The 27,720-nt window shown below is 51.2% G+C and overlaps 1 protein-coding gene across 2 annotated transcripts; it reads right to left on the reverse strand.

The window, feature by feature from the left end:
* On the reverse strand, window positions 2,839–22,112 carry CHST12 (carbohydrate sulfotransferase 12). Of its 2 annotated transcripts, none has more exons than XM_018041007.1 (2): window positions 22,014–22,112; window positions 2,839–4,567 (listed from the first exon to the last, which is right to left on the reverse strand). In XM_018041007.1, the coding sequence occupies exon 2, from the start codon at window positions 4,492–4,494 to the stop codon at window positions 3,235–3,237; it is 1,260 nt and encodes a 419-aa protein (XP_017896496.1). In that variant the 5' UTR covers window positions 4,495–4,567; window positions 22,014–22,112; the 3' UTR covers window positions 2,839–3,234. The 2 variants fall into 2 exon arrangements, with proteins under 2 accessions (XP_017896496.1, XP_017896497.1); XM_018041008.1 differs by having other exon boundaries at window positions 21,978–22,071.

The raw sequence follows: 27,720 nt of genomic DNA on the forward strand, positions 1-27,720 counted from the left end.
CTTTTCCTCTCCTCCCCCCTGCACTGGGCCTCCCCGCCAACACTGTCTCCCACATCACTCCACCCCGGGACCGCGGCAGGCTGTCAGCTGTGTCCTTCCTGCCAACTCCCCACTGTTCCATCGTCAGCAGCCTGAGGGCCAAGCCATCCCAAGGCCCTGCCTGTCTGCTTCCTTCCAGCCAGTGTCTCCTCTCAGGGAAGCTTTTCCCAAAGGCTGGGCCGGACCCCGAAGCCTCCAAGGTTGGGGAGGGCCGGCCAGGTGTCTGGTGGCAGGCGCTGCTCCTAAGCGCTCTGCTGAAAGGTGGGGCTCAGCGGGGAGTTAGGGTCGGAACACCTGGGTTCCTGAGGAATGGTGGGGGCTGGAACAGGGCATCACAACCTCGCTGGGTCTCAATTTCCCCATCTGCAAAGTGGGGCCAATAATCCCTATGACTATGGATTCTGGTCCAGCCCATAACTTTACAAGAACCTTCCAGGAAGCCCTGGCGCTTCCACCAATATGCCTTTTCCCAAATTAGACCTCCTCCCTTGGAAAGTCTAGCCTCACAGCAACTTTCTTCTTGGAGTATGACACCCACAGACCACCCGAGGTCAGGAACGAAAGGGGCCCTCCAGCAAAGAGACCAGTACCCATTAGCAGAGTGCCCGGTGGGGACGGCTAGAGGAGAAATGACACACAGGAGGGGATTTCTGAAGACACGTCTGCCTGAGGCAGACCGGGTGTGCCCAGGTCCTTCCCCTGCCCGACTGCGGGCTGCGTAGCAGACCTTGCCCAGGCCAGGACGGCCCTGCTCAGGCTGGTCCTCCCCCCACAACGCCCCACGACAGCCCCCATGCCACACCCCGGCCCTTCTCCCAAAGTACTGTGGGAACTCCGTGCTCTGGGAAACATTTCTGCAAGAATTTAGAACCCAAACATTTTTCAACCAAACCTTTTAGAAACCCAGACCACTTCCAAAGCTGACCGACTTTGAAACCTGACACTTCAAATCCACTTTTCGAATTTGTGCCCCAAAGTTTTGAAACCAAAATATTCTGGAAACCTCCTGGAAGCAAGATGCTCTGGGAGGAGACCAACTGAGATGGCAAAGCTGTTGCATCTGGACTGGTTTTGAGCCCCCAATTTCTGTAGAGGGCTTTCAAGTAAGAGTCGTTTCGTCAAGCCAGAGTTTCTGCTAGAATTTTCCTGGGAAGAAGCTCAGACGTTTGAACTGAGCCCACAAAAGTGCTTGCTTGTTCCTTAAGGACACTCATCGAGCTGTAAACAGGGTGGCGTCCAGATCTCGGGAGGAGTCTTGGATCCCTCGCTTCACACACTTCTTTCTCAAACTCTCCGCCCAGCCATCTGCTGCCTGCTGCTGCTGTCCTCCAGCGACTGGGGTGGAAAAATCCATCCCCGAATCACGGCTCAGCCCGTGTCTCTGCTAGCCCGCAGCTCTTCCCTTCTGGTGTCCAGGGCGCTGTTCGGCCTCAGAGCTGGAGGAAGGGGCATGAAGCACCGGGCGGCCCGTGACCGCGGGGGCCAGGTGGGCGGGGCGGGGGCTGCGCGGAGGGGCGCTCTGAAGTCCCACCTCCCCATCCTCCAACCTCTCGCTGGACTTCTCTTCACCATCTTCCCTTCTCTGACAGGCCCAGTGAACACTGCTGTGCCCTGGGTCTGGGGGGAGTGCGCCTCCCCCTCCCTGCCGTCTCCACTGCCCCCGCTCCCGGTGAGGAGGGAGAGGGAGTGTGAGGGGCGGTACTGGGGCCGTGGGGCCACGCAGAGGCCATCCTGGCGAGGGTAGGGGTGTGTGGGCCGGGGTGTGAACTTCACTCCTCCCCTGTTTCTGAAGCGGCTGAAGCCGACCCTCCATGTTCCCCGTCTGTAGACCCCTTTGCTCCGGGCACCACTGCTGACCATCGGGCTGGCGCTGTGCCCCTGCCCCTCCGAGGGGGCTTTCCTCCCTTCAGAGGTCAGCGCCACCCCACTCAAGCCCGTGCCGGGCTGAAGTGCGCCCAGTCCCCACCGCAGCAGGGGCGTGCTGAAGGCCCGGAGACCTAAGCTATACTCTCCAGGCACAGCGCGCGCACTCGCGGTCCTGCCAGCCTCCCACCAGGACTGCAGGCTCACACACTCAAGATCTGTCAAGATCTGGAAGACAGGCTGTGCTTGCCCATCACCGACCAGTCGCCCAGCAGACCCTGGTCCGCCGGCGTGACGGTGCCATCACCGCGAGCAAACGCCCTCCGGGTGGTGACCAGGACAGCCAGGTGGGATCGTTTCGGGCAGGCCCGAGGGGTGACATTTGGCTCTCATCTGACGTACTCAAGGCAAAGGCAGGGGCAAGTGCAAACCTGCGGTCTTCCTCATCAGCAGCACCACCTCCGGGCGACGCGTGATGAAATAATCCCCAAAGCAAACGCCCCAGCCTTCCCTTTTCACATGGACCGCCTAATCAGAGAGCCTCCCCACCGGCTCAGTGGCAGAGAACCCACCCGCCAAGCAGGAGGCCCGGGTTTGATCCCTGGGGAGGGAAGCTCCCGTGGAGAAGGGAATGGCAACCCACTCCAGTGTTCCTGCCTGGAAAATCCCGACAGAGGAGCCTGGCAGGCTACAGTCCGTGAGCTCACAAGGAGTTGGACTGGGCGACTAGAACAGCTTTCACTTCTGGAGGACGCGCTGCCCTTGCACACACACGGGAAGGCCTGATCTTAAACCCAAGGCCCTCCTTCCTGCTGACAACCAGGAACCCTCCCTTCCTGAAATCGAGGCCCTGAAGCCCAAGCGCGGGCCACGGCGCTGCTCGGGACCCCTCGTGAGTGTGCTGCCCCACCGGAAGAACCACAGAGCAGGCGGCAGGAGCAGGTGTCACCTTTTACTCCACCACTGCCTTCTCCATTTTCCATATTAAATATCTGAAATATATTAATCTTAAAAAAACAATATTAACACAGTACTCAACGAATGCAGGGAAGGAGTAAACAGTAAGTCTAGACTGCAAAACCATAGGTCATTTTACAAACTGGAGTGTGGGTGTGATCAGTTCCAGGTGTTTCCCGCGGGCTCGTCACCAGAGCACCGTGGAACTCTGCGGCCCATCACACCAGGAGAAAGACAAAGCCATAAAAACACAGACGTGGCAGGCCAGCGCTCCATCCCCTGGGAGACGGCCGCGGTGCCACAGGCCCTCCGTTCAGGTTGAAAGAACGCCACAAGCACTTGTTCGTTTGGAGCTCGGGGTCTCCCCCGGTGCCTTCAGTCTCTAAGCAGATTTTCAGGCTTGGGGTAGCCGAAGAGAACAAAATCTGCTTCATACAGTTTGTAAAGCTGCTGCCTCCAGGCCAGGGGGATTTTGGCAAACCAGCCTTCCTCCCAGCTGCTGGCAGTCCTGTTCCGGTAGCTCGGGGGGAACCGCAGCAGCGAGTCCACCTTGAGCAGCCGCAGCAGCTGGGCAGCGTCCTGGTCCAGGGTCTCCAGCTTCCCCACGAAGTCGTAGTCGATCTGGCAGGGGTGGCAGAGGCGGTGTGCCTGCCGCCAGTGCTCGTTGAAGGGCGCCAGCTTCTCAGTGTGCGGGTCCAGCAGGTACTGGATGAAGTTGGCGAAGGACACCTTGAGGCCGGCGCTGAAGGCCTCGCTGACGGAGGCGGGCAGGCTGGTGTGGTTGGAGTACCTCTTCAGCATGGGCACGGCGAACTTCTGGTAGAACTCTTCGTTCTCCAGCTCGAACTTGCTGCGGAAAGCCGAGATGAGGCGGACGAAGGGGTCGCGCACGAACAGGAACTTGGTGTACTTCTTCAGCTTGATCTTCATGAGGTGCCTGGAGAACTTGCCGTAGCGGCGCCAGAACTTGTTGAAGGTCAGGTGGGTGCTGGAGTTGTGCACGTACTCCCGGGGGATGTCCAGGGGGTCGCGGTAGGGCGCGCCCTGGCCCGAGAGGCTCTGGCTCAGGACGATCATCACCCGCTTCCAGTTGGTGCAGGCCACCTTGGGCACGTAGCAGTAAATGACCCCGTGCCGGTCGTCCACGATGAGGTGGTTCAGCTCGTAGCTGGGGATGTCGTCGAAGGAGCGCTCCTTGGTGGGGAACACGAAGCTGGTGTTGGCGCAGAACTCCCTCAGCACGCTCCTCCGCTCGGCCTGCCGCCCGTCCGGGTCCGGGCTCTGCTGGGCAGCGTGGCTGGACCAGTCGTAGCCCCTCACGCTCTCCTCCAGGTTGCCGAGCACAGGCTTGCTGGAGGCCGGCAGGGAGGGCTGCTCCACCCTTTTACCCAAAAGGGGGCCCTGCTTCTCCCTGACAAAGCTCTCCCAAGTCTCGAGGCTGGAGGTGAAGACGTCCCCGGGCGCTGAATCGGGGCTGGGGAAGGGCTTTAGCGCGTGCGGCCTGGAGAGGGCCGTGTGCAGGCTGAAGTGGGCGGTGCCCATGTTGTCCCAGTACACGATGATCAGGAGGATCATGAAGGCGGACCCCAAGACCAGCCACAGGCGGAAGAGCCGGCTCTTGGTCATCGTGTCCATGGATGCAGGGGCCTTTCCCTGGGCCCTCTCACTTCAGCTTCCGGCAGAGGTGGGACGCCGCACTCTGGGGAAGCTGGAAGACAACAGAGGCCAAGTGAGCGATTGAGGCCCTCTCCTAGCCTGCAGCCTGGACAGGAGGGGCTGCTTCTCCGCCTCTTCACCCTCGGTGAGCTGAGCTTTGTGGGGGGCCTGGTGGGCGGGCGTCAGCTTCCCCACGTGATGTGACCCCTTTGCCCCACCCCAAGCCCCTTCTGCTGCGTCCACACCATCCAAACACACACGTGAGCTGGGCCCTGTGGGAGGCTGAGGGAGCACGTGACCCGGGCAGGCTCCGGCCAGGGCTCAGCCTTCACCCGACAGCACTGGCGGACGCTGGGGCCACCAGGAGCAGGGCTGCTCAGGAGGGAAGACACGTGAGTGCTGGGGCTTCAGCGCTGTGGGGGGCTGTCGCGTGGCAGAGGGGGCAACTCCAGAAGAGAAAACCCGAAACTGAGTCAAGCCCACGGAAGGAGCGCCCAATAACCATACGTGGGCCCGGACCCAGAACGGGCTGCTTGCTAAGCCGGACGTCGGGGCGCAGAGGGACGGAGCTCATCTTGGTAAGTCCAAAGGAGAGTCCCGGCTGAGCACTCTCTGGGACAGCTCCCGGTGTACACCTCTGAGTCTACATCTCTAGTAGACTGTGCCCCTGGCATCCAACACATTTTCATTAGGCAGAAATTTGAGTACAATCTCTATGCACCTTTGCAGCTTTTGTTTACCCTGAATTTTTTTTTTAATGGAAAAGTGATACATACTCATGGTAAAGACGTTGGCAGACTGCGGTGCTGGAAAAGACTCTCGAGAGTCCCTTAGACAGCAGGGAGATCCAACCAGTCAATCCTAACGGAAATCAACCCTGAATATTCATCAGAAGCACTGATGCTGAAGCTGAAGCTCCAATACTTTGGCCACCTGATGCAAAGAACTGACTCACTGGGAAAGACCCTGATGCTGGGAAAGACGGAGGGCGGGAGGAGGAGGGGTGACACAGGATGAGATGGTTGAATGGCGTCACCGACTCGGTGGACAGGAGTTTGAGTGCGCTCTGGGAAATAGCGAAGGACGGGGGGGCCTGGCGTGCTTCAGCCCATGGGGTCGCAAAGAGTTGGACACAACTTGGCGACTGAACAACAACATGTAATTATTACACATTACACAGGTAATGGGCACACCACAAAAATCCTGAAGCAAGACTGCTGGTGAGATATCCTGCTGTCTCTTGCACAACCGTTGCTGCAACTTCAGCCGGCTCCCTTCGAATGGGTGTGAGTGAAACGAGAAGCAGCCACGCTGCAACAGCTTCAATACCCTTTTAATGGCAACGGTCACAATCACACACTTTTACAACCTAACTTTAAACTAGATCACAAGTGCCCATGTCACTGAAGATTTCAAGACCTTCCCTTCCCAAGGACGCGCCAGGGTGAACAGTTTATAAAGATGAAGATGAAACCATATTTAAAAAAAAAAAAAAGTTTGCTACAGGCTGAGAAAGCAGCAAAGGGAAAAAGTAACTTAAGATGTCAGGTGATTTAAGAGACCAGTTTTCACTTTTAATATTAAGACCAACAAACAGAGCAGAGGCGATGCGGAGCCACGGTCACATCCTGTGGCCACAGGTCGGCTGCATGTTTATGATGCGAAGAGCCACCTGGCCTGACGACCTAAATGCCTTATTTTTCAACCAAGAAGTAGTATATGTACATTAATAAATGCCAGTGTCTACAGCATCTCTTACAAACTCTGACTCTATTAATAATCGCCAGGAAAAGACACGATCACAGTCACAAAAAAGACAAATACCGTTATTTCCACTAACATGAGGTTCCTAAAGGGCTCAGATTCATAGAGACAGAGAGCAGAAGAGCCAGTGCCAAGGGCTGGGGAGTGGTGGTGAGTCAGTGCTCGGTGGGTGCAGAGTCTGAGTCTGGGGTGAGGACATGAGTTCTCAGGACGGATGGTGGTGACGGCTGCACGGGAGCGTGAGCGTGCTCACGCCACTGACTGCGCCCTTAAACGTGGCCAAGGGTGAGCGTGCTCACGCCACTGAGCTGCGCCCTTAAACGTGGCCAAGGTGGTACTTTCATGCTATGCATATTTTACCGCAAAGAAAACACTGGAGGAAGAAAAATGAATTAGAGCTGTAACGATCGACTTGGGAGGAGTTTCCAAGAGGTAATGCTGCATGAATAAGGCAAATGTCGGACAGTGGGTACAAACTAAAGCAAGGCCTAAGTATGGTCGAGAACTGTCAGAGGCTAACCTCGGAGCCTGCCGCAGGAGCCACAAGTTACTGTACAGCCTGTGCAAAAGCTCCACAGGTGACTCTACCTGCAATCTGTTTATGAAGAAAACACCAAAGTTTTAAAAATTTATAATTGGGGGTTATTGCACAAAAACAGGACAGGTCTTCCCCTTGGGACAGCGGAAACGCTGCGTCTGGTCACTCACTGGGGAGACTGGTCCAGGAGCCTTGTCTCGCCCCGGTGTCCTGCCACGTCACGGCCCCTTCCAGCCCCTCTACGCCACGGGGACGCGTGCCTACACACCAAGAGAGGCAGCGCGGATCCATGACCCCGAGGCCACGGTCCATTTTTAACATCAAGGAACAAGGGCAGTCCTCTGTGCTGTCATCTCTAACCTCAAACAAGCCACGAGAGCAGGAGTGGGGGAAACCCGACGGGCTGCGCGCACGGAATGGCCTGTGAGAGCAGGGCTCCGGGAGGAAGGACCGCGGCTGCCTTCACACACGCTCGGAGCCCGAGAACACAGCGTCTCGGAGCCGCGACGAGAGAGCAAAGGCGTGAACAGGGCAGGGGCTCACACGGTGCTGCCAGCAGCAAGCTTGGCTCCTCAGAAGGCAGCGGGACATCTGGGAACTTCTGGCCCAGCAGCCTGGGCGGCTCAAGCCAGATAACCCAGGTAACACATCCCCGTCCTCTGGGCGAGAGAGCAGAATGACGGGGAAAACCAGGCTGAGAACCGACGTGCGTGCTCAGACACTTCGGTCGCGTCACACTCTGTGACCCCGTGGACTGCAGCCTGCCAGGCTCTTCTGCCCATGGGACTCTCCTGGCAGGAACACTGGAGCAGGTTGCCATGCCCTCCTCCAGGGCATCTTCCTGACCCAGGGATCAAACCCGCACCTCCTGTACCTCCTGCATTACAGGAGGATTTGCTGAGCTGCTGGGGAAGCCCGCTGAGAACCAGAGACTGCTTCAGAAACATGGCAGGGAACAACAGTGACCTCATAAAGTAATTTCTGATTCATAAAATAAGGGCATTATTTCTGAACATAAATCTCCCAGGATTTCAAAAAGCATCAGCAAAAAGCCCCACCCGTTTTGAAGCAGCAGAGCAAGAAGTGCCTTCACAGAGGAGATGCTCCCTGTGAGTGCCGAGCTTTTGCCTCCAGCAACAGAAGCCACAGCAGGGCTGAGCCACAAGTTTCATCTCTGGAGGGCTGCCTTTCTACTAAAGCAGAACCCTGTGGCTAGGCAGAGAGTTTCTGGGCCCAAGGGGGGCTGTGGGGCATTTCTGCTCACACAGGGCAGGGTATGACGCCAGAGCAGACGTGGCCACCCCTGGAGGCAAGCACCCCCGGCAAGCTGGCTGCCCACCTACGGCGGCTTGTCTGAAGGAGCCGTTGTGAGTCCAGGAAGATGGGGAGGTCTGTGACACAGAGCTGAGGCCGACCTCCCTCACACTCAGGAGCGTGTCACCCCAACACACTGAAAGCGAGGGCCGCGTGGCCAGGCCCACAGGCAGCCGCGTGTGAGGGCATTTCCCACAATTCGATGGCAGAGCAGAGCAGCAAGGGCCAGCGGGGTGTGCTGACTTCACACACCAGCCTGACTGGGCTCCGGCTGCGCGGGCAGCCGGTCCCACACGCTGCGAGTCTGGGAGGGTGCTTCTGGATGGGGTTCGAGCTCGAATCGGTAGGCTGAGGAAAGCAGAGGGTCCTCGCCAGCCTAGGTTAGCCTCGCCCACTTTGTTGCAAGCCTGAGTAGAACGAACGGGCAAGGGCAGAGAATTCCCCGTCTCCACCCGACTGTCTTTGAGCTGGAGCACTGGTTTCCCGCCTTCAGACCCGGCCGAGCACTGGGACCCATGCCACAGGGCTCCTGGTTCTCAGGTCTTCAGACTCGGACTGGGACCCACCAGCGGCTCCCTGGATCCAAACTTCTCAGCCTCCATGCCGAGTTTCACGGAGGGAACTCCTTGGGATAAATACACACGCAGACACACACACACAGCCCTTACTGGGGTTCTGTTTCTCTGGAGAGCCCTCACTAATATATGAATGTTTATTTCGTCATTTGGACCGGGGTTTGTGGGTCTGTGTGTGTTTGTGTATTTACTACATATTATAGATACAAATGATCAAACCAGTGAGAATTAAACAGTGAGTGGTAATAAACGGAAATTAATGGATCTGTTGTGGAAAGGAATGGTAAATGCAGAGAATCTCAGCCAGTATAGAATACCCAATACAAGTATTCCACAGGGAGAAGCTGAGATTCCTTTTTCCCCTACAGATATCCTGCTGTTTCAGCACCCCATTTGTTTAAAAGACTGTTCTTCCCTGATGAAATCACACTAGCACCTCTGCTTTTTTCCCAAGTGACGTTTACTGAGGTGTGATTTATACACAATAAGACGCACTCTTTCAAACTGCACAGTCTGGTTAGTCTGGGCAAATGAACACTGTGTTGAAGACACAGAACGTTCCCATCATCCCCCAAAGTTCCCGCACCCTCCCCAGCATCCAGCCCCAGGCAGCTGCCAATCTGTCACCTGCCCTAGAATGTCACAGAAATGGAACTACACAGGAAGCAAGGGCTTGTACTTGGCTTCCTTCCCTTAACAAGATGCTTTTGAGACTTGTCTAGGATGTTACTTGTGTCACGGCCGAACAGTACCTGCTATATGGATAAACCACTATCTGTTTATCCATTTACCAACTGACGAACCTTGGAGTTAGTTCTCTTTTTTGGTTATTATGAAAAAAATTGGTATCAGCTTTTTTTGCATACAGATCAGTTTTGTTTTTTTTTTTTTAATGCTGAGACATTCAAAAAGTCAAAAGATTGTATTTAAAAATATCACGCAGATTTTTCACTTCCTGGAGGGTTCTATAAGATCCATGACAGCAGATGTTCTAGAATAAAGCTTAGGGGTTCTGTTTAAAGATGAATCCAACTGACCATCAAAATACGATATATGACTCTTAGATGATCATTTTTCCATTATAAAATCTTACGGGCTCAAGTGATTAGAGCAAGTTTGTGGGACACAAGGTTAATATACAAAAGTTAACCATTTTCCTATATATCAGCAATGAACAAGTGGAATTTGAAATTAAAAACACAATTCCATTTATTAGCACCTTCCCAAAATAAAATACTTACGTATAAATTTAATATGTACAAGATCTCTATGAGGAAAACTGAAAAATTCTGATGAATGAAATCATCAGCAGAACTACATAAATGAAGAGATATTCCATGTGCAAACTGCTAAGGATAGGAAGACTCAATATTGTCAAGGTGTCAGTTCTTCCCAGCTCCATCGACAGATTAATCCGAACCAAAATCCCAGCAAGTTCTTTGTGGACATCAACAAACTCTTCCTAAAGTTTATGCGTGGAGGCAAAAGACCCCAAGTAGCCAACACAATACTGAAGGGGAAGAACAGAGCTGGGAGACTGACGCTGTGAGACTTCAGGACTCGCCACAAAGCTGCAGTAATCAGAACGGGGTAGTGCCGGCAAAGAGCAGAGAACTAGGCCAGCGGGACAGGAGGGACCCAGAGACAGGCCCCATACAGTCGCCTCACTGTTAGCAAAGGAGCAAAGGCAGAACAAAGGAAAAGACAGCCTGCAACAGACGGTGCTGGAGCACCTGGACGTCCACACGTTCAAAAACAGAATCCAGACACAGACCTTACACCCCTCACAAAAGTTAACTCAAAACGGACAGTAGACCTGAATGTAAAATGCAACACGATTAAAGCTCCTAGACCTTTAAATGACCTTGCATATGGCGATGCCTTTTCGAGAACACCAAAGACACTATCCATGAATGAGATTACTGTCCACACAAAGCTCTGTACAAGAATGTTCACTGTGACTTTATTCAAAATTACTACAAACTGAAAACAACCCCGAGGTCCACCAACGGGTGAATGAACCAACAAACTGGTGTGCTCGTTCAGCAGAAAAACCACTCGATCAAAGAGTGAGCCACCGACTCACACGTCCATACACGCAACCACCCAGACGGATCCCGCAGGTACTACACTGAACAAAAGAGCTCAGACACGAAAGAGCACACGCCACACGATTTCACTACCAAGTTTATAAGAGGCAAAAGCAGCAACAGAAATCGCCAACCGCCACGGGACACCAAATGTGGGTGAGGGAAGCGGCCTACGCCCTTGTCTGTAAGCGTGGTTGCACAGGCGTATCTGTCACGAAGTTCACACTTGAAATGCGTGCGTTCTATTGCATGTAAGTTATACCTTAATGCATTTGACTGCAAGGGGAAAAAAATGTGAGCAGTCTTATTAATTCAATCTCCAAGAGTTAAACTTTTCAGCATAAACTCTATGTGACTAACCAGCTGCCACTTACTTCTACCATACAGGATACAAACACCAGCACTGAAGTACCACACACACGTTAGAGATTGGGAAGAAAAGGACAAGAATTCTGAGGCCCAGTCCAGTCTCTGCTGAGCAGCCTGGGACATTTCTTTAACTCTGAGTTTTACTTCTTTACCTATAAAACAAGAATAATCAAGGTCTTTCTGCTAACCAGAGCTACTGAGAGGATGAAAATGAGAAAATATCAGCTAAATGTTTTGTAAAATAGTAAAGCATGTTCTTTAGACTAGACCACTGGCCCTATTTATCTTTCTGTTTCATATGGCTCTCAAATATAACATTTTTATTATTAGTCATGCTATCTATCAATATCCAGTTTTTAGCAGTCAAATAAGAATGTATGATTTTAATTAATTTTATAATAAAAACAACAGTAGCTAATATGCTTTCCAAAGTGCTGATATAAGGTCTGCATATCTTAAGTTATTTAATCCTCACAATTTTGGTAGAGTTAGGGCAAAGTAGCCAGGCAAGTTGCCCACATGTGAACAGCTACCACTGCTCAGAGCTGACATTTGACAACTGATTTCAGAGCCTACATTCGCAGCTATTACACTCTACCAGCCTCTCAGGAAATATTTAATGTGGAATTGGTTGGTTTTTCTAGGCACTCAAATTTTTATCACCTTTATTTCTGAGAGAATTCGCTTCTCCTTGTCCAAATAACCAACTTCTGGGCCTTAAATCAAATGACATGACCTTCATTAAGAAGTCCAAGAATGTTTCAAATTTCATTTATTTATGCTACTGGCAAAGAGACAGGAAACTATCTACTTCTTATCCGGCTTTGCAGACACTACATAAGGCGAATAACTCCGTGGCTCTCATCACGGCAGTCGACAGAAATCGGGAAAGTGTGTTAGTGAAATCGACATTTGCCTTCTGCACCCTCTATCGCCCAGCCCTGCAAACTGATGCTCTGGTGCTGGATTAAACCCTACTGAAAGGTATATTTTCACTTCATGCCACCAGCGCTGGGGGTTTATTTGCTTGCAAAATTACTTCACTGGTATTCAGTTAACCCTGAGAACTAAATCTGACAGTGTATCCAAATAAAGATAAGTAATAAATGGCCCCACTGATGAGAACCATGGGTTGATATTCATCCCAGAAGACCTGAACCAACACTGAGCCAAACTTGGCCTTTGAAATAAACTTCCCAGAGAGCTGGCCACAGCACAGACGGCCGCCTGTTGACATGGTGTCTTCACACCTGGTGTTTGAGCCCAGGGAGAGCCTCACAAGTAGCCAGGACATTAAGGTAGGCTCTCTGGCCCCATATTCCCAAATTAGATTTCAGGTTTTTGGGAGACGGGCATCATGTCTACTATTTCTTCTGTATTCCTCACAGGACTCAAATACTTGTTGCAGGGTATTTGACTCTGGAATCCAAACAATAACTCATTTCCCAGAGCTAAGTCAATTCAAAGAAATTATTTCAAGGGAAAATAGATAATAAATTTACTACAATTAGCTGAAAAGCCTGATTAAGGGCTTTACCTTCTTAATATACGCAGACCCTAACCTTTCTCAGCCAGTTCTCACCTGCGTTACTGCAACAGCCTCTGACCTCGTCTCCCCGCCTCTGCTCTCGTGTTCATATAATGTAGCCATGGTTATTCTGCCAAAAGGCAGATCACGTCATGGCTCCGCTCAAACTCTCAATCACTGGGGCCCAATGTCTTCCCGTTTCCAGTCCTTACGATGGCCCACGACAAGCCCTACAGGACTGGGCTCCCACACTCACATGCCTTTCACTCCCCGTCAATGGCCCTACTCGAGCCACAGTGGCCTCCTCGCTGTCCACCACCGGCACCCACCAGGCTCCCACTGCCTGGACGGCTCACACCCGGGAATCCTGTGGCTCACCTCGGCACTCACCTCATCAGCAAGGGCTTCCCTGATCGCTCCCCACCCTGCCAGCCCACCCTGCATACCTGCTTCTTCTCTGTGTCATTTGTCATCGCCTAATATGAAACTAAAAGACGCTTACTTCTTGGAAGGAAAGTTCTGACCAACCTAGACAGCATATTAAAAAGCAGAGACATTACTTTGCCAACAAAGATCCGTCTAGTCAAGGCTATGGTTTTTCTAGGGGTCATGTATGGATGTGAGAGTTGGACTGTGAAGAAAGCTGAGTGCCGAAGAATTGATGCTTTTGAACTGTGGTGTTGGAGCAGACTCTTGACAGTCCCTTGGACTGCAAGGAGATCCAACCAGTCCATCCTAAAGGAGATCAGTCGTGGGCGTTCATTGGAAGGACTGATGTTGAAGCTGAAACTCCAATACTTTGGCCACTCTAGGTCGTGAAGATCTTTTTTGTACAGTTGTTCTGTGTATTCTTGCCACCTCTTCTTAATATCTTCTTAACATCTTTTCATGCAAAGAGTTGACTCATTGTCAAAGACCCTGATGCTGGGAGGGATTAGAGGCAGGAGGAGAAGGGGACCCAGAGGATGAGATGGCTGGATGGCATCACCGACTCGATGGACATGAGTTTGAGTGAACTCTGGGAGTTGGTGATGGACAGAGAGGCCTGGCGTGCTGCGATTCATGGGGCTGCAAAGAGTCGGACACGACTGAGTGACTGAACTGAACTGAATATTAAATATGATCTCTGTTCATTTCCAAGGCAAACCATATCACGGTAATCCAAGTCTATGCCCCGACCAGTAATGCTGAAGAAGCTGAACAGTTCTATGAAGACCTACAAGACCTTCTAGAACTAATACCCAAAAGAGATGTCCTTTTCATTATAGGGGACTGGAATGCAAAAGTAGGAAGTCAAGAAACACCTGGAGTAACAGGCAAATTGGGCCTTGGAGTACCGAATGAAGCAGGGCAAAGGATAATAGAGTTCTGCCAAGAGAACGCACTGGTCATAGCAAACACCCTCTTCCAAAAACACAAGAGAAGACTCTACACATGGACATCACCAGATGGTCAACACCGAAATCAGACTGATTATATTCTTTGCAGTCAAAGATGGAGAAGCTCTATACAGTCAGCAAAAACAAGACCAGGAGCTGACTGTGGCTCGGATCATGAATTCCTTATTGCCAAAATCAGACTGAAATTGAAGACAGTAGAGAAAACCACTAGGCCATTCAGGTATGACCTAAATCAAATCCCTTATAGTGCAAGTGAGAAATAGATTTAAGGGCCTAGATCTGATAGACAGAGTGCCTGATGAACTACGGAATGAGGTTCGTGACACTGTACAGGAGACAGGGATCAAGACCATCCCCAAGAAAAAGAAATCCAAAAAAGCAAAATGGCTGTCTGAGGAGGCCTTACAAATAGCTGTGAAAAGAAGGGAAGCAAAAAGCAAAGGGGAAAAGGAAAGATATACCCATCTGAATGCAGAGTTCCAAAGAAGAGCAAGGAGAGATAAGAAAGCCTTCCTCAGCGATCAGTGCAAAGAAATAGAGGAAAACAATAGAATGGGGAAAAACTAGAGATCTCTTCAAGAAAACTAGAGATACCAAGGTAACATTTCATGCAAAGATGGACTCGATAAAGGACAGAAATGGTATAGACCTAACAGAAGAATATGATATTAAGAAGAGGTGGCAAGAATACACAGAACAACTATACAAAAAAGATCTTCACGACCCAGATAATCATGATGATGTGATCACTCACCTAGAGACAGACATCCTGGAATGTGAAGTCAAGTGGGCCTTAGAAAGCATCACTACGAACAAAGCTAGTGGAGATGATGGAATTCCAGTTGAGCTGTTTCAAATCTTGAAAGACGATGCTGTGAAAGTGCAGCACTCAATATGCCAGCAAATTTGGAAAACTCAGCAGTGGCCACTGGACTGGAAAAGGTCAGTTTTCATTCCAATCCCAAAGAAAGGCAATGCCAAAGAATGCTCAAACTACCGCACAATTGCACTCATCTCACACGCTAGTAAAGTCATGCTCAAAATTCTCCAAGCCAGGCTTCAGCAATACGTGAACCGTGAACTTCCAGGTGTTCAAGCTGGTTTTAGAAAAGGCAGAGGAACCAGAGAACAAATTGTCAACATCCACTGGATCATGGAAAAAGCAAGAGAGTTCCAGAAAACATCTATTTCTGCTTTATTGACTATGCCAAAGCCTTTAACTGTGTGGATCACAATTAACTGTGGAAAATTCTGAAAGAGATCAGCATACCAGACCACCTGACCTGCCTCTTGAGAAACCTGTATGCAGGTCAGGAGGCAACAGTTAGAACTGGACATGGAACTGTTAACAGACTGGTTCCAAATAGGAAAAGGAGTATGTCAAGGCTGTATATTGTCACCCTGCTTATTTAACTTATATGCAGAGGACATCATGAGAAACGCTGGGCTGGAGGAAGCACAAGCTGGAATCAAGACTGCTGGGAGAAATATCAATAACCTCAGATATGCAGATGACACTACCCTTATGGCAGAAAGTGAAGAAGAACTAAAGAGCCTCTTGATGAAAGTGAAAGAGGAGAGTGAAAAAGTTGGCTTAAAGCTCAACATTCAGAAAACGAAGATCATGGCATCCGGTCCCATTACTTCATGGCAAATAGATGGGGAAACTGTGGAAACAGTGGCTGACTTTATTTTTCTGGGCTCCAAAATCACTGCAGATGGTGACTGCAGCAATGAAATTAAAAGACGCTTACTCCTTGGAAGGAAAGTTATGACCAACCTAGACAGCATATTAAAAAGCAGAGACATTACTTTGCCAACAAAGGTCCATCTAGTCAAGGCTATGGTTTTTCCTGTGGTCATGTATGGATGTGAGAGTTGGACTGTGAAGAAGGCTGACCACAGAAGAATTGATGCTTTTGAACTGTGGTGTTGGAGCAGACTCTTGAGAGTCCCTTGGACTGCAAGGAGATCCAACCAGTCCATTCTGAAGGAGATCAGTCGTGGGCGTTCATTGGAAGGACTGATGTTGAAGCTGAAACTCCAATCCTTTGGCCACCTGATGGGAAGAGCTGTCTCATTTGAAGACCCTGATGCTGGGAAAGATTGAAGGCAGGAGGAGAAGGGGATGACAGAGGATGAGATGGTTGGATGGCACCACCGACTCGATGGACCTGGGTCTGGGTGGACTCCGGGAGTTGGTGATGGAAAGGGAGGCCTGGCGTGCTGCGGTTCATGGGGTCACAAGGAGTCGGACACGACTGAGGGACTGAACTGAACTGAATGTTAAATAGTCACTAGTATTTTGCTTACTGTCTATCTGTACTAGAATATAAACTTTAGAAGGGAGGTACTTGACCCTTCAAAGTTTGTCATAGTTGTAGCCTCAAGGCTATGAACAGTGCTAGGAATACAATAGGTGCTCCATAAAGAGTTCTTATGCTAACAAAAATAGATAAACATGACTGACCCTGATTTCATAATTTCTGAAACTCAGTGATAAGTAAAGAAGAGCTAATAATACTATCATTTCTACTTCTGGATGTATTTTAAATTCCCTTTGTTGTTTTCAGTCGCTAAGTGCTATCTGACTGCTGACTGCAGCATGCCAGGCTTGCCTGTCCTTCACTATCTCCCGGAGTTTGCGCAGATTCATGGATCACAGCCTCGTCATGGTGAAGGGGCTTGCATAACTCAATGAAGCAACGAGCCATGCTGTGCAAGTCCACCCAAGATGGACAGGTGATAGCGAAGAGTTCTGCCAAAACGTGACCCACTGGAGGAGGGAATGGCAAACCACTCCAGTATTCTTGCCACAAGAACCCCATGAATAAAATTCCTTAACAAGTTAAAAGAAAAAAGCTAAAGAAAGCACCAAGTCTCTGATATGTGACCGCAGGCAAGAGACAGGACACTGAGAACAGTAACAATAATGGAGAGGAAATAAGAAGTAAACTCTCCCCATAAGAAAGAGCCTGGTGAGTGATCCAGCCGCACACAGACCACCAAGCGTCTGGCCTCTTCTTTCATTAGAGCAGGAAGCTTACCGCTTTGTCTTTATTTTGATGTATGGTAAAGGATGACATCATCGCCAGAGTTCACTATACACACAGCCCCCAGTCCCTCTTTCTTGTTGCCCGTCTCCCTCTTTCTCCCCGATTCTTATTTGTTTTTGGCCATGCGGCATGTGCTATCACGGTTCCTGGGCCGGGGATCAAACCCGTACCCCTGCAGCGGAAGCACAGAGTCTTAATCACTGGACTGTCAGGGAAGCCCCTCCCTCACTCTTAGCGGTCTCTTTCAGTGTTGCCACCTGTCTCTAAGTAATTGCCCTGGGCGATAACTGAATAGTTCAGCTGGGGTATCATCCACTGATTTCCCCAAATAGTGGCAAGCGGCAGGCAGAAATGTAGTCTTTCTTTCCCCCATCAGCCCTTCAAACAACCATGCCACGCTCATCTCCACGCCTCCCCCAGACAGGCATATCATCATTTTAATGAGAGCGATATTCAATGTTTACATAAATTATTACCGTTGCGCAAAGGCTATTCACAGCAAAGCCTTGCAGTACACCATAATTATTTTTCTTTCCTGCACAACGGCTTATTTTCCCTGGACTTGTTAATCGTCTCCTGCTTTCGTTTGCTTTGTTTTCTATGTACTCATCACTGCTACAGCCCCAACTCTGCCAACTGTCGAAATCTCCTCTCAGATGCTTCAGAGCACCAGGGACTCTGTCTTTCATCTTCCCCGAAAAACCCCTTTGAGGAAACATCGAGGCTCAAGTCATGAGATACCTGCCCTCCCTACCCAGTGCCTGGTTTGGCTGGCATCCCACCTTCTCCACCTACCCAGCAGAGTCTTTTCACCTTTCCTCTGAGGATAATTCTGTCTCTTCTAGTTCTGACTTTCCAGATTCCCCACCTTATTCTGGGAAAGTACGCTTGCCAGTCATGAGAGACAATTTTTTGGAGCAAGTGTGACTTCTTTGCCTGATTTTGGAATTCAAGGTAAAACATTTTCCTTCAGAATTTTGAAAGCAATGCTCTCTTGACTCCTAGCTTCCAATGCTCCTGTAGATGGTTCCCAAGCCATTCTGCTCCATGCTGTGATAACCCGTTGGTGGCCTTTGTTCTTTCTCTAGAAGCTAACACAATCTTCTTAGTCCAGAGTTCTGAAATTTCACAGCAGTGTGCCTTGGAGAGAGCGTGCATGGTTCTCTCTCCATGTGAACTCTCACCATGGAAATTCTGAAACACATTACCTTTGGATGCACATTCAAATAAACTCCTTGCTTCCAAACTCTCACTAGTCACTACCAGAAATTCAGTATTACTCTACACAAACTTGCTCCCCACACTCTGAATATCCAAACTGGGAACTGAATAGACGAGGTGAGTGACAGATACCTGCATTTTCGTCTGTGGTGCTGGTCACTCAGTGGGCCCCTTCAAAGGAGGAAGTTTTGGTTTTAGGATTTACCTTATAATTTTGTGGATGATTTTATCCCATTTTATTTCTTGCTGAAACTCTCATTATGTAAACTGCCTAATCTGATCATTTAATTTTCCTTTTTCTCTCATTTTCCATCTCTTTGTTGTTGTTCTATTTCCTGAGCTGTCAACTTCTTCTTCACCTACTGAGTTTTTTATTTCTTCCACTGTATTTATACACATGAGTCATCTTTTTGGATTTCTGAATGCTCCTTTAAAACAAAAAAAATCCTCAATCCTCTGTGGTGACCTTTTCCTAAATGGAAAGGAAATCCAAGGAAAGAGGGGATATATGTACAAGTGTGGCTGACTCACTTTGCTGTACAGCAGAAACACAACACTGTAAGGCAACTATACTCCAATAAGATACACAAAAAGAGAGCATCTTGTTCTTGTCTACTGATGCAATATTTTCCGTCCGCATGTGTGTATCAGTGACAGTATGCTTTTTAAGTTTTCTTCCGGCATACTCTCTACTGCTTCCAAGTGTATGTTACGCTCTCTATCTTCCCAATCAGAGGTTTCGTCACTTGTCCCTGGTTATCCAGTCCTATTTAAGGGGAAGGGGATTAAAAGAACCCGGAAGCTTGGGACTCTAGAAGGGAGTTATTATTATTAACTATGAGCTTCGTCAGTGAGTGATCCGACTGGGCCTCCTTACTGTGGACCTTACCGTCATTATTTTTAGATCCTTTCTCAGGCTACGCACTTTCCCCCGAGATTCTTCCATTCTCCTGCCTGGAAGGAGAAGTACCGACTGACAGTATTCTGGGAGCCACGCAGGCTCCATCTACTTCATCCTCTTGTGTTCTGTGCAGCAGTCCACCCCTTCTCCCCCATTCAACTGCACCGTGTTTCCTATTCCTCTCTGAAACTCAGGTCTCTAAGCAGCGACAGAAACCACCACCTTGGTTAAGTACAGGAAGTGCTGAGTTACTGAGTCAGTTATCATTAAGCACATCTGCTGGCAAATGACTGGTGAACAATGAGCTTGGCTGCAGCCACAGACCCACTAAGTACTGTGAAAAGAGCCACTCCTCTCTGAAGAAAGAGAAACAATCTAAAAATGGAAACTGAAGATGTTAGTTTAAAAAGAGTACAAACTAGCAGCATTTGTTTCAGTGTCTCAATGTCCTGTTTCTCTTAGCCAGGAATGGCACTTCAACCTGAGACCTTTCTGGAAGAGAGCCACTCACTAGCCTTAGCGACTACGCAGGAATGACCGGAAGCTACATGTCCTCTGTCAACCATCCAACGTGCTCCTCTTCTGCCATCGACCCCTTTCCTGCTGGCATTCCCCAGGATTCCCTCCCAGGACACATTCTTTCTCTCCAAGAGTACTTCTCACCCAGGATGGCCCACAAATACTGTAAGTTTCTAAAAATCAAATGCATTTTAGCCCCTCCCTTCTCTACATTTGCTCCAGCATTCCCTCGCTCAGGTACCAGCCCTCCTCAGCACCCACGTGAGACATCCTGGTTCCTTCCGCCTTTTTCCTTTCCCGCAGTAGCACTGCGGACTCTCCTGCTTCTTTCAAGCCGACGCCCTTCCTTCTCAGCCACTGTTCTGACCCACGCCCCCTATAACTGTACCCAATTCAGTCTCCATCTCCTGATACCCTGGACCCATTCCTCTGTTCTCACAAGGATTACTGTCTAAAACACACCTTTCACATTCCACCCCAAACCTTGACTACCCCTTACCAAGAGGATAAAGTCCAAGCTCCCTGGCAAAGCATTCAAGACCCTTCGATCAGAAACCTCTTTCTGGCCTTAGCTTGCATTTCAATCCTCAAACCCCATCCTCCAATCAACACAGGGACGCACTGCTCCCTCCCCTCAAACATTCCATTCACTTCCTCATTTCCACACACTCTGGAATGTTCTCCCCAAACTTCACTCATCTCTCAAGGCCCAACTCAGGTCACCTCCACTGTGGAAAACTTCTGCAACACCTAACAACGCGTTTAGCTGCTCCCTCTTTCTTCGCACTTTGTAAACACCTAGATGACAACACTAATCACAGGGTATTATAGTCAGGCTAACCATATTACCAGCTTCTAGCCCTACTTGGCATCTTACAAAGGATGAGAGGCTCACTGTTTGCTCAGATGATGAAGTCGGCGCACACTGAGTGACAGCGAACAGCACTGCTGGCTTGGAAACACCAGCCCAAAGCCTTATAAAGCATCTGGCACGAACGCAAACACCCATGCATTTCCATGCAGGCACTCTCTAGATTCTCAGCAGTGCTCCCTCAGGCAACAATTTCCTAGGCGTCAGCTGACACTGAGGTGGTAGTGTTGCAGTATCCAAGCGTATCAGATCAACACTCTGCACACCTTAAACTTACACAGTGCTACATCAATTATCCTTCAGTTTTGAGAAAATCTTCCTAGTATCTCCTTTTTCACGCTGACACCAGCCCTGTCTCACATTCCCAACACCAGATGTTCACAGAGAGGGGCTAGACTGTGTCCTGGTTTGGGGGCAGGTGAGGACAAACTGAGCTGTTTCTCAGCTGCCCCCTGCCTGGACCCACACATTAGGGGACAGTCTCCTTAGAGAGGCGCTTGCATCGACTCTCCCCCAATCCACTTTCTCATTCATCCTGGGTCTCCCGAGTCTCTCCGGCGTCGAATCATAAAATAAATAATCCAATAATCACAGGAACACTACGGCTTGTTGTGCTCCGCGCCAGACGGAACCTCGGCTCCAGCCAAAGGCTCGCCGGAGATGTCTTGGTGGCTGCGAGCCCAAGTGGAAGATATAAGTCCTACTGTTCGCGACTAATACAAGGCTTCCTCGCGCTGTTTCTGGAGCAAAGGCTCATCTGAGTGGTGCTCTTCCAGGGCGCGCCCGCCTCGGCCAGGGCTGCAGTTCAGGCCGGCGGTCAGCGGGACGCGGGAATGCCCGCGGCCTCGGGCGGCCCAGGGCACCGGGCGGGGCCCCTCTGCAAGAGGCCGGTGGGGGGACGCGTGCGCCCGGGCCGCCCGGCCCCGCGCCGGAGCCCCGAGCGCCTGCTCCCGCTCCACGCTCCCGACCAGCCTGAGGGGGAAGCCAAGACCCCCCGGCCGCCGCCGCCGGCCCCCTGCAGGCTCGATGCCCGGCGGCCAAAACGGGCGGGGACCAGCCCCGACGGCGGGAGCGGCCCGGCCGCGAGCTCCAGCGCCCGGTGCAGGTCTCCCTCACGCCCGCAGGACGGGGGCTCAGAGACGCTGCGAGCCCGGCCAAGGTCACACAGCGACGGCGCGGGGGCTCGGCCCGGGGCTGCGCCGGACCTGCCCCGGCGGCGGAGGGGGCAGGACCAGCCCCGGTTGGCCGGCGCCGCCCCGGTCCCGCGCCCCTCGCCTCACCGCACCCTGCACCCCTCATCTCGCCGCTCGCCTCACCTCGCGCGCCCCTCACGCCCCCTCGCATCACCTCACCTCGCGCCGCAGCTCGCGCCTCCAACGCCTCGCGACCGGCGGCGCCTCTCGAGGCCGCCCCTCCACCGGCCCCGCCCCCTGCCCTTCCTCTCGCGAGAAGTCACGGCCGCGGAGGGGCCGGGGAGGCCGAGTCGCACCCCCACGCAATGCGCCTGCGCCTTCCGCACCGCCCCCGGGCCTCCCCAGCCCCTGCCATGTGGCGCAGTATTTACGGCTCGGAGCGACCCCGCCCCCCGGCCGCCGGGAGCCCCGCCCCCTTCCCAGCAGCCAATCCTGTGCGGCCGGGCGCTGGAGGCCCGCGCGCAGCTGCAGCCGCTCGGGTACACCGGGCCCGCACCTGATGTCTCCGGGGCCGGCTCGCGAGCAGCGACTGCCTGCAGAGCATGCTTATGCCAGGCCCTGTGTGGCCTTGAGCAAAGGGACTGAACCTCTGTCTGTGATTGTCTCCAAGTACATCAGTAGGGCAGGACTCAGATGTATGGTGCTGAGCGAGGTGCCTCCTCTCGTGGTTCTTACTGTTTTGTTTTCTTTTAATTGAGGTAAAAATACACATGACATATTGCCTCTGACCATGTTTAGTGTGCCACGGGGCAGTAAGTGCATTGCTATTTCTTGCGACCGTTTCCACTGTTTGTCCCCAAGACCCCTGCGGTCAGTTCATGGTTCCTCCGGTGAATGAGTTGCCTTCTGATGAAGCCGTGTCTCATTCAGTCACGCGGCCGGGGGGTCCTGCTGCTGGGCCCTGGAGGCGGGGGAGTGAAGGAGACAGGAAGGTCTCTTATTTACATATTATTTATTTGTTTATTTTTGGCTGTGCCGGATCTTCTTGCTGTGAGGGTTTCCCTGGCCGCGGTCGAGGGGGGCGCTGCTCTTCAATGCCGTGCGTGGGCTTGTCACTGCGGTGGCTTCTTGAGCTGTGGAGCCCTGGCTCTAGGGCAGAGGACTTCAGTGGGTGCAGCACGGTGGGCTCAGTAGTTGCGGCCCCTGGACTCTAGAGCATGGGCTATAGAGTGGTGGCTTACCGGCTTAGTGGCTCCGCGGCTTGTGGGATCTTCCCAGATCGGAGGTGGAACCGGTGTCTCCTGCTTTGGCAGGAGGATTCTTTACCACTGAGCCACCAGGAAAGCCCAGGCCTGCCGTGTTTGAAAAACAAAAACCAGACTGAGACTTCCTCTCCTGCAGCTAGCCCCTTCTCAGCTCATCTCTCAAAGCAGGGGTCTCTGCACACCCTCCATTTCCCTTCATCCTACTCTCTGGAAGAAGGTTTCCTCCAGGAGGCAGGCACCAGCCAGGCAAGCGGGGAGCACTCGGGGAGATGCAGAGAACCTGGTTCTGTTGCATTCCTGCAGTCAGTCAGGAGGTGACGGGTCATTTTATCAACAGGGTTCAAAACTTAGAGATGTCACCTCTGTCTCATCTGTGTTAGCTTCCTGTGGTTGCCATAACAAAGCACCACAGACTGGGCGACTTAAAAGAAAACAGATTTAATCTCTCTTGGCCTGAAAGCTGGAAGTCGGAGATCAAGATGTCGACAGGGTGAGTTCCTTGCCTTATAGACGCTGTCTTCTCTGTGTCTCTTCACATTAACTTCCCTCTGTGTGTGTCAGTCTCTGCATTTAAATTTCCCCTTTTAATAAGGACAGTCACATTGAATTAGTGCCACCCTAATGACTTAATTTTAACTAGACTTCTTCTAGATACGAGGGGTTAGTTAGGACTTTTAGGTATCTTTGTTGCTGCTGCTGCTGCTAAGTCGCTTCAGTTGTGTCCGACTCTGTGTGACCCCATAGACGGCAGCCCGTCCCTGGGATTCTCCAGGCAAGAACACTGGAGTGGGTTGCCATTTCCTTCTCCAATGCATGAAAGTGAAAAGTGAAAGTGAAGTCGCTCAGTCGTGTCCGACTCTTCGAGACCCCATGGACTGCAGCCCACCAGGCTCCTCCGCCCATGGGATTTTCCAGGCAAGAGGACTGGAGCGGGTGAGAGGGACACAATTTAGCCCGTACCAGAATTTATCAAAAATTACAGAGTAAGCTGACTTAAAATGCTACTTCCTGTTATGTATCTATTAGAGTGATTAAAGCAAATTTTTAAACGTTACAATACTGCATGCTGGCCAGGATGCAGAGCAGCTGGAACTCCCCTGCGTTGCTGGTGGGAATGCAAAATGGCTCGATGGCTTTGAAAACCAGTTTGGCAGTTTCTTAAAAAGTTAAACACGAATCTACCATACAACCCAGCAAACCCCACTCCTAGGTATTTACCTAAGAAAAATGAAGGCTTATATTTGTCCAAAAACTGTATGCGAGTGTCTTTTTGTGGCTTTACTCATCATTGCCCCAAACTGGGAACGACCCCCATACCTTTGACGGGCAGGTGAACAGACAAACTGGGGCTCAGTTCCTCACGCTGGAATGCGCATCAGCAATGAAAGGACCAACACGTCTGCAGTCACACTCACGACCTCAGGTACTTCGTGCTGAGCACAGGAAGCCTACGGTGTGTCCATTAAGATGACACTCTGAAAAGGCAAGGCTAAAGCGACAGGCACTGTGTGGAGTCTGGGGTCAGAAGAGGGGCAGCTGCGAGGGGCCATGAGGAAGTGCCGGGGGCGTTAGAATTGTTCTGTATCGAGTGTTGGAGGTGGTTACCTGACCAAATGCACTTGTTAAAGCTCGCAAAACTCAACACTTGAAAGGAGGCATCTTGTCTTACATATAAATTATACCTCCATTAAAAAAACTTTTAAAATGTAATTTCCCTGCAGCCAAGATCTTGCTAGTTATGAAGAAGTGATGCATGACGGAGATGAAATCGTTTATCCAGAGGACCTGCATTTGGAGGCACTCAACTGATGTTTTTCCACGAGGCCAGCGATTCCCAATGTATCCCCTGAAATGGGGGCCCGCAGGGAGGGCCTGGGTGCCCCTTTGATAAGATTAAAGGGTCTCTGGTCAGAGAGGAATGGGACACAGTTTTAAATGTTTAATTACAGGCAGACTTCTCAGAGCCTTTGCCAGGATAAAGCTGTTGTGCATTGTAGAGGATTTCCCCACGAATTACCCAGGCTTGGTCCCAGGGGGTGTTGGTAAAGGTCTGTTTGAACTGAGCAGATGTTCAGGGGCCCAGGAACCAGAATCTCACACTGATAAAGCCTTCTTGGGATGGTGAGCAGAGCAGCATGGTTGCTGGGTGGGTGTGAGGGACTCAGGCTTAGGAGCAGGGCGAGGGTCTCTGCTGACTGGACCTGGAGCTGAGATTAGGACCTTCCTTCCTAATGGGTTGTGAGGAGGAGCAAATTCAGAATGGGAGCAGGCCCCCTTCTGGGGAACTGGAAGGTGTTGAAACCAGATAGAAGAGCTGGTTGCACAACATGGTGAATGCGCTGAGTCCCACAGAAGCGTGCCCTTTAACAAGGGTGATTTTATCTTCCATAGGTTCACCTCAGCTACAAGAAAAACCAGTTCTTACATTAGCAGCCCATACTTTTACTCACCTTCTCTGAAATAGCTACATGTTACCTCCTCATCTGGGCTTCCCTCGTGGCTCAGCTGGTAAAGAATCTGCCTGCAGTGCAGGAGACCCAGGTGCCATCCTGGGTCAGGAAGATCCCCTGGAGGACGGCATGGCAGCCCACTCCAGTATTCCTGCCTGGAGAATCCCACGGACAGAGGAGCCTGGCCGGCTGCAGTCCACGGGGCTGCGGAGTCAGACAGGACTGAGCAGGCAGAAAGTGAAAAGGAGCTAGAGAGCCTCCTGATGAAAGTGAAAGAGGAGAGTGAAAAAGTTGGTTTAAAGCTCAACATTCAGAAAACTAAGATCATGGCATCTGGTCCCATCACTTCATGGGAAATAGATGGGGAAACAGTGGAAACAGTGTCAGACTTTATTTTTGGGGGCTCCAAAATCACTGCAGATGGTGACTGCAGCCATGAGATTAAAAGACGCTTACTCCTTGGAAGAAAAGTTATGACCAACCTAGATAGCATATTCAAAAGCAGAGACATTACTTTGCCGACTAAGGTCCATCTAGTCAAGGCTATGGGTTTTCCAGTGGTCATGTATGGATGTGAGAGTTGGACTGTGAAGAAGGCTGAGCGCCGAAGAATTGATGCCTCTGAACTGTGGTGTTGGAGCAGACTCTTGAGAGTCCCTTGGACTGCAAGGAGATCCAACCAGTCCATTCTGAAGGAGATCAGCCCTAGAATGTCTTTGGAAGGAATGATGCTAAAGCTGAAGCTCCAGTACTTTGGCCACCTGATGCGAAGAGTTGACTCATTGGAAAAGACTCTGATGCTGGGAGGGATTGAGGGCAGGAGGAGAAGGGGACGCCAGAGGATGAGATGGCTGGATGGCATCACGGACTCGATGGACGCGAGTCTGAGTGAACTCCAGGAGTTGGTGATGGACAGGGAGGCCGGGCGTGCTGCGATTCATGGGGTCGCAAAGAGTCGGACACGACTGAGCGACTGAACTGAGCTGAACTGAACTGAGCAGCTATCACCTTTACATATTTGCCTGCTCATTCACACATAGGGTAGCAGAGGCTCAGAGAAGTTGACCAACTCGCCAAGGACACAAGCTGCTGAAGTGACAGAGCTGGAACGGGGAGCCACGTTTGGGGCTCCAGAGGCGGAGCTCTACTGCACCCCAGTGACCTTCTTGGCTGGAAGGGCACCCACTCTGAGGGATCTGTGAGCAGACCAGCTCCGGCCTGGAGATGCCTGGCTCCAGTCCACTGAGACTTTCATCTCCCCGTCTTCTGGTCCTCGAGCTTCTTCAAGCTGCTGGACCCCAGCTGATCATCTTTCCCTACAGCAACATCATTGGCTGAGAACCACCTTCAGGACTCCTGTGCAAAGGATTTAGTGTTCATCCTTGGGCTTGCCATAGTGTCCATGTTTAATCATGTTGTCCATACCATGACTATTTCTGCTTTCATAACCTGTGTTGCAACAGAAAGGAGATAGAAGTAACTGTGGATTGGTCCAGAAAATGTCAACTGCCCCTGTTAGAGCAGCTGGGAGATTCTGATTACTTCTGGGTGCTGAATTCTTATGAACATCAAGAGGGTAGAGGCGGGGAGGATAGAGGTATCAGAATTGCAAATTCAACTCACCGTCTTTGCAGGTGACAAGGAAATTCAGGAGAACGGACACACGAACCTCCCTGAATGATCTGAGCTCCTGCACCCTCAGCCCCACCCCCATCTCACCGCCCTGTTTCTGTTTCAGATGTCTTGTGGCTGGTGGAGCAACGCAGGTGTGGTCGGAACCTGCTGGACGCTGAGGCGATTACAAAGCAGTGGTGTGCCCATGGCGGGTCTTCCAGTCTCTCTGAGCTTGTTTCCTTGTCTGCATGAGGCTTGACATCATGGCCCCTGCCTGCTATGGTGGTTACATGTGAAGGGAGAGATGGTGTGTGCCCAGTGCTGGCCCCTGGCAGCGTTTCTGCTGGGAGAGCAGCTAGGAAGCCCTGCGGTGGTCCCGAGTGGATGATGGTGGGAGGAGGACGACGACCGAGAGAGATTTAAGAGCAGGTGGACAGAACGGAGAGGGTGGGCTGATGGCAGGAGAAGGGGAGAGAGGGGTCGCGGGGATGCCTGATTTCCAGGTTGGCATTTGAGCGGGTGATGGTGCCGCTGCTTGCAGAGGAGAGCAATTTGGGAAACAAACTTTGTGAACTTGGCTTTCTGTGTACAAAGTGG

This window comes from Capra hircus, chromosome 25 (genome assembly GCF_001704415.2).
Source record: "Capra hircus breed San Clemente chromosome 25, ASM170441v1, whole genome shotgun sequence".
NCBI lineage: Eukaryota > Metazoa > Chordata > Mammalia > Artiodactyla > Bovidae > Capra > Capra hircus.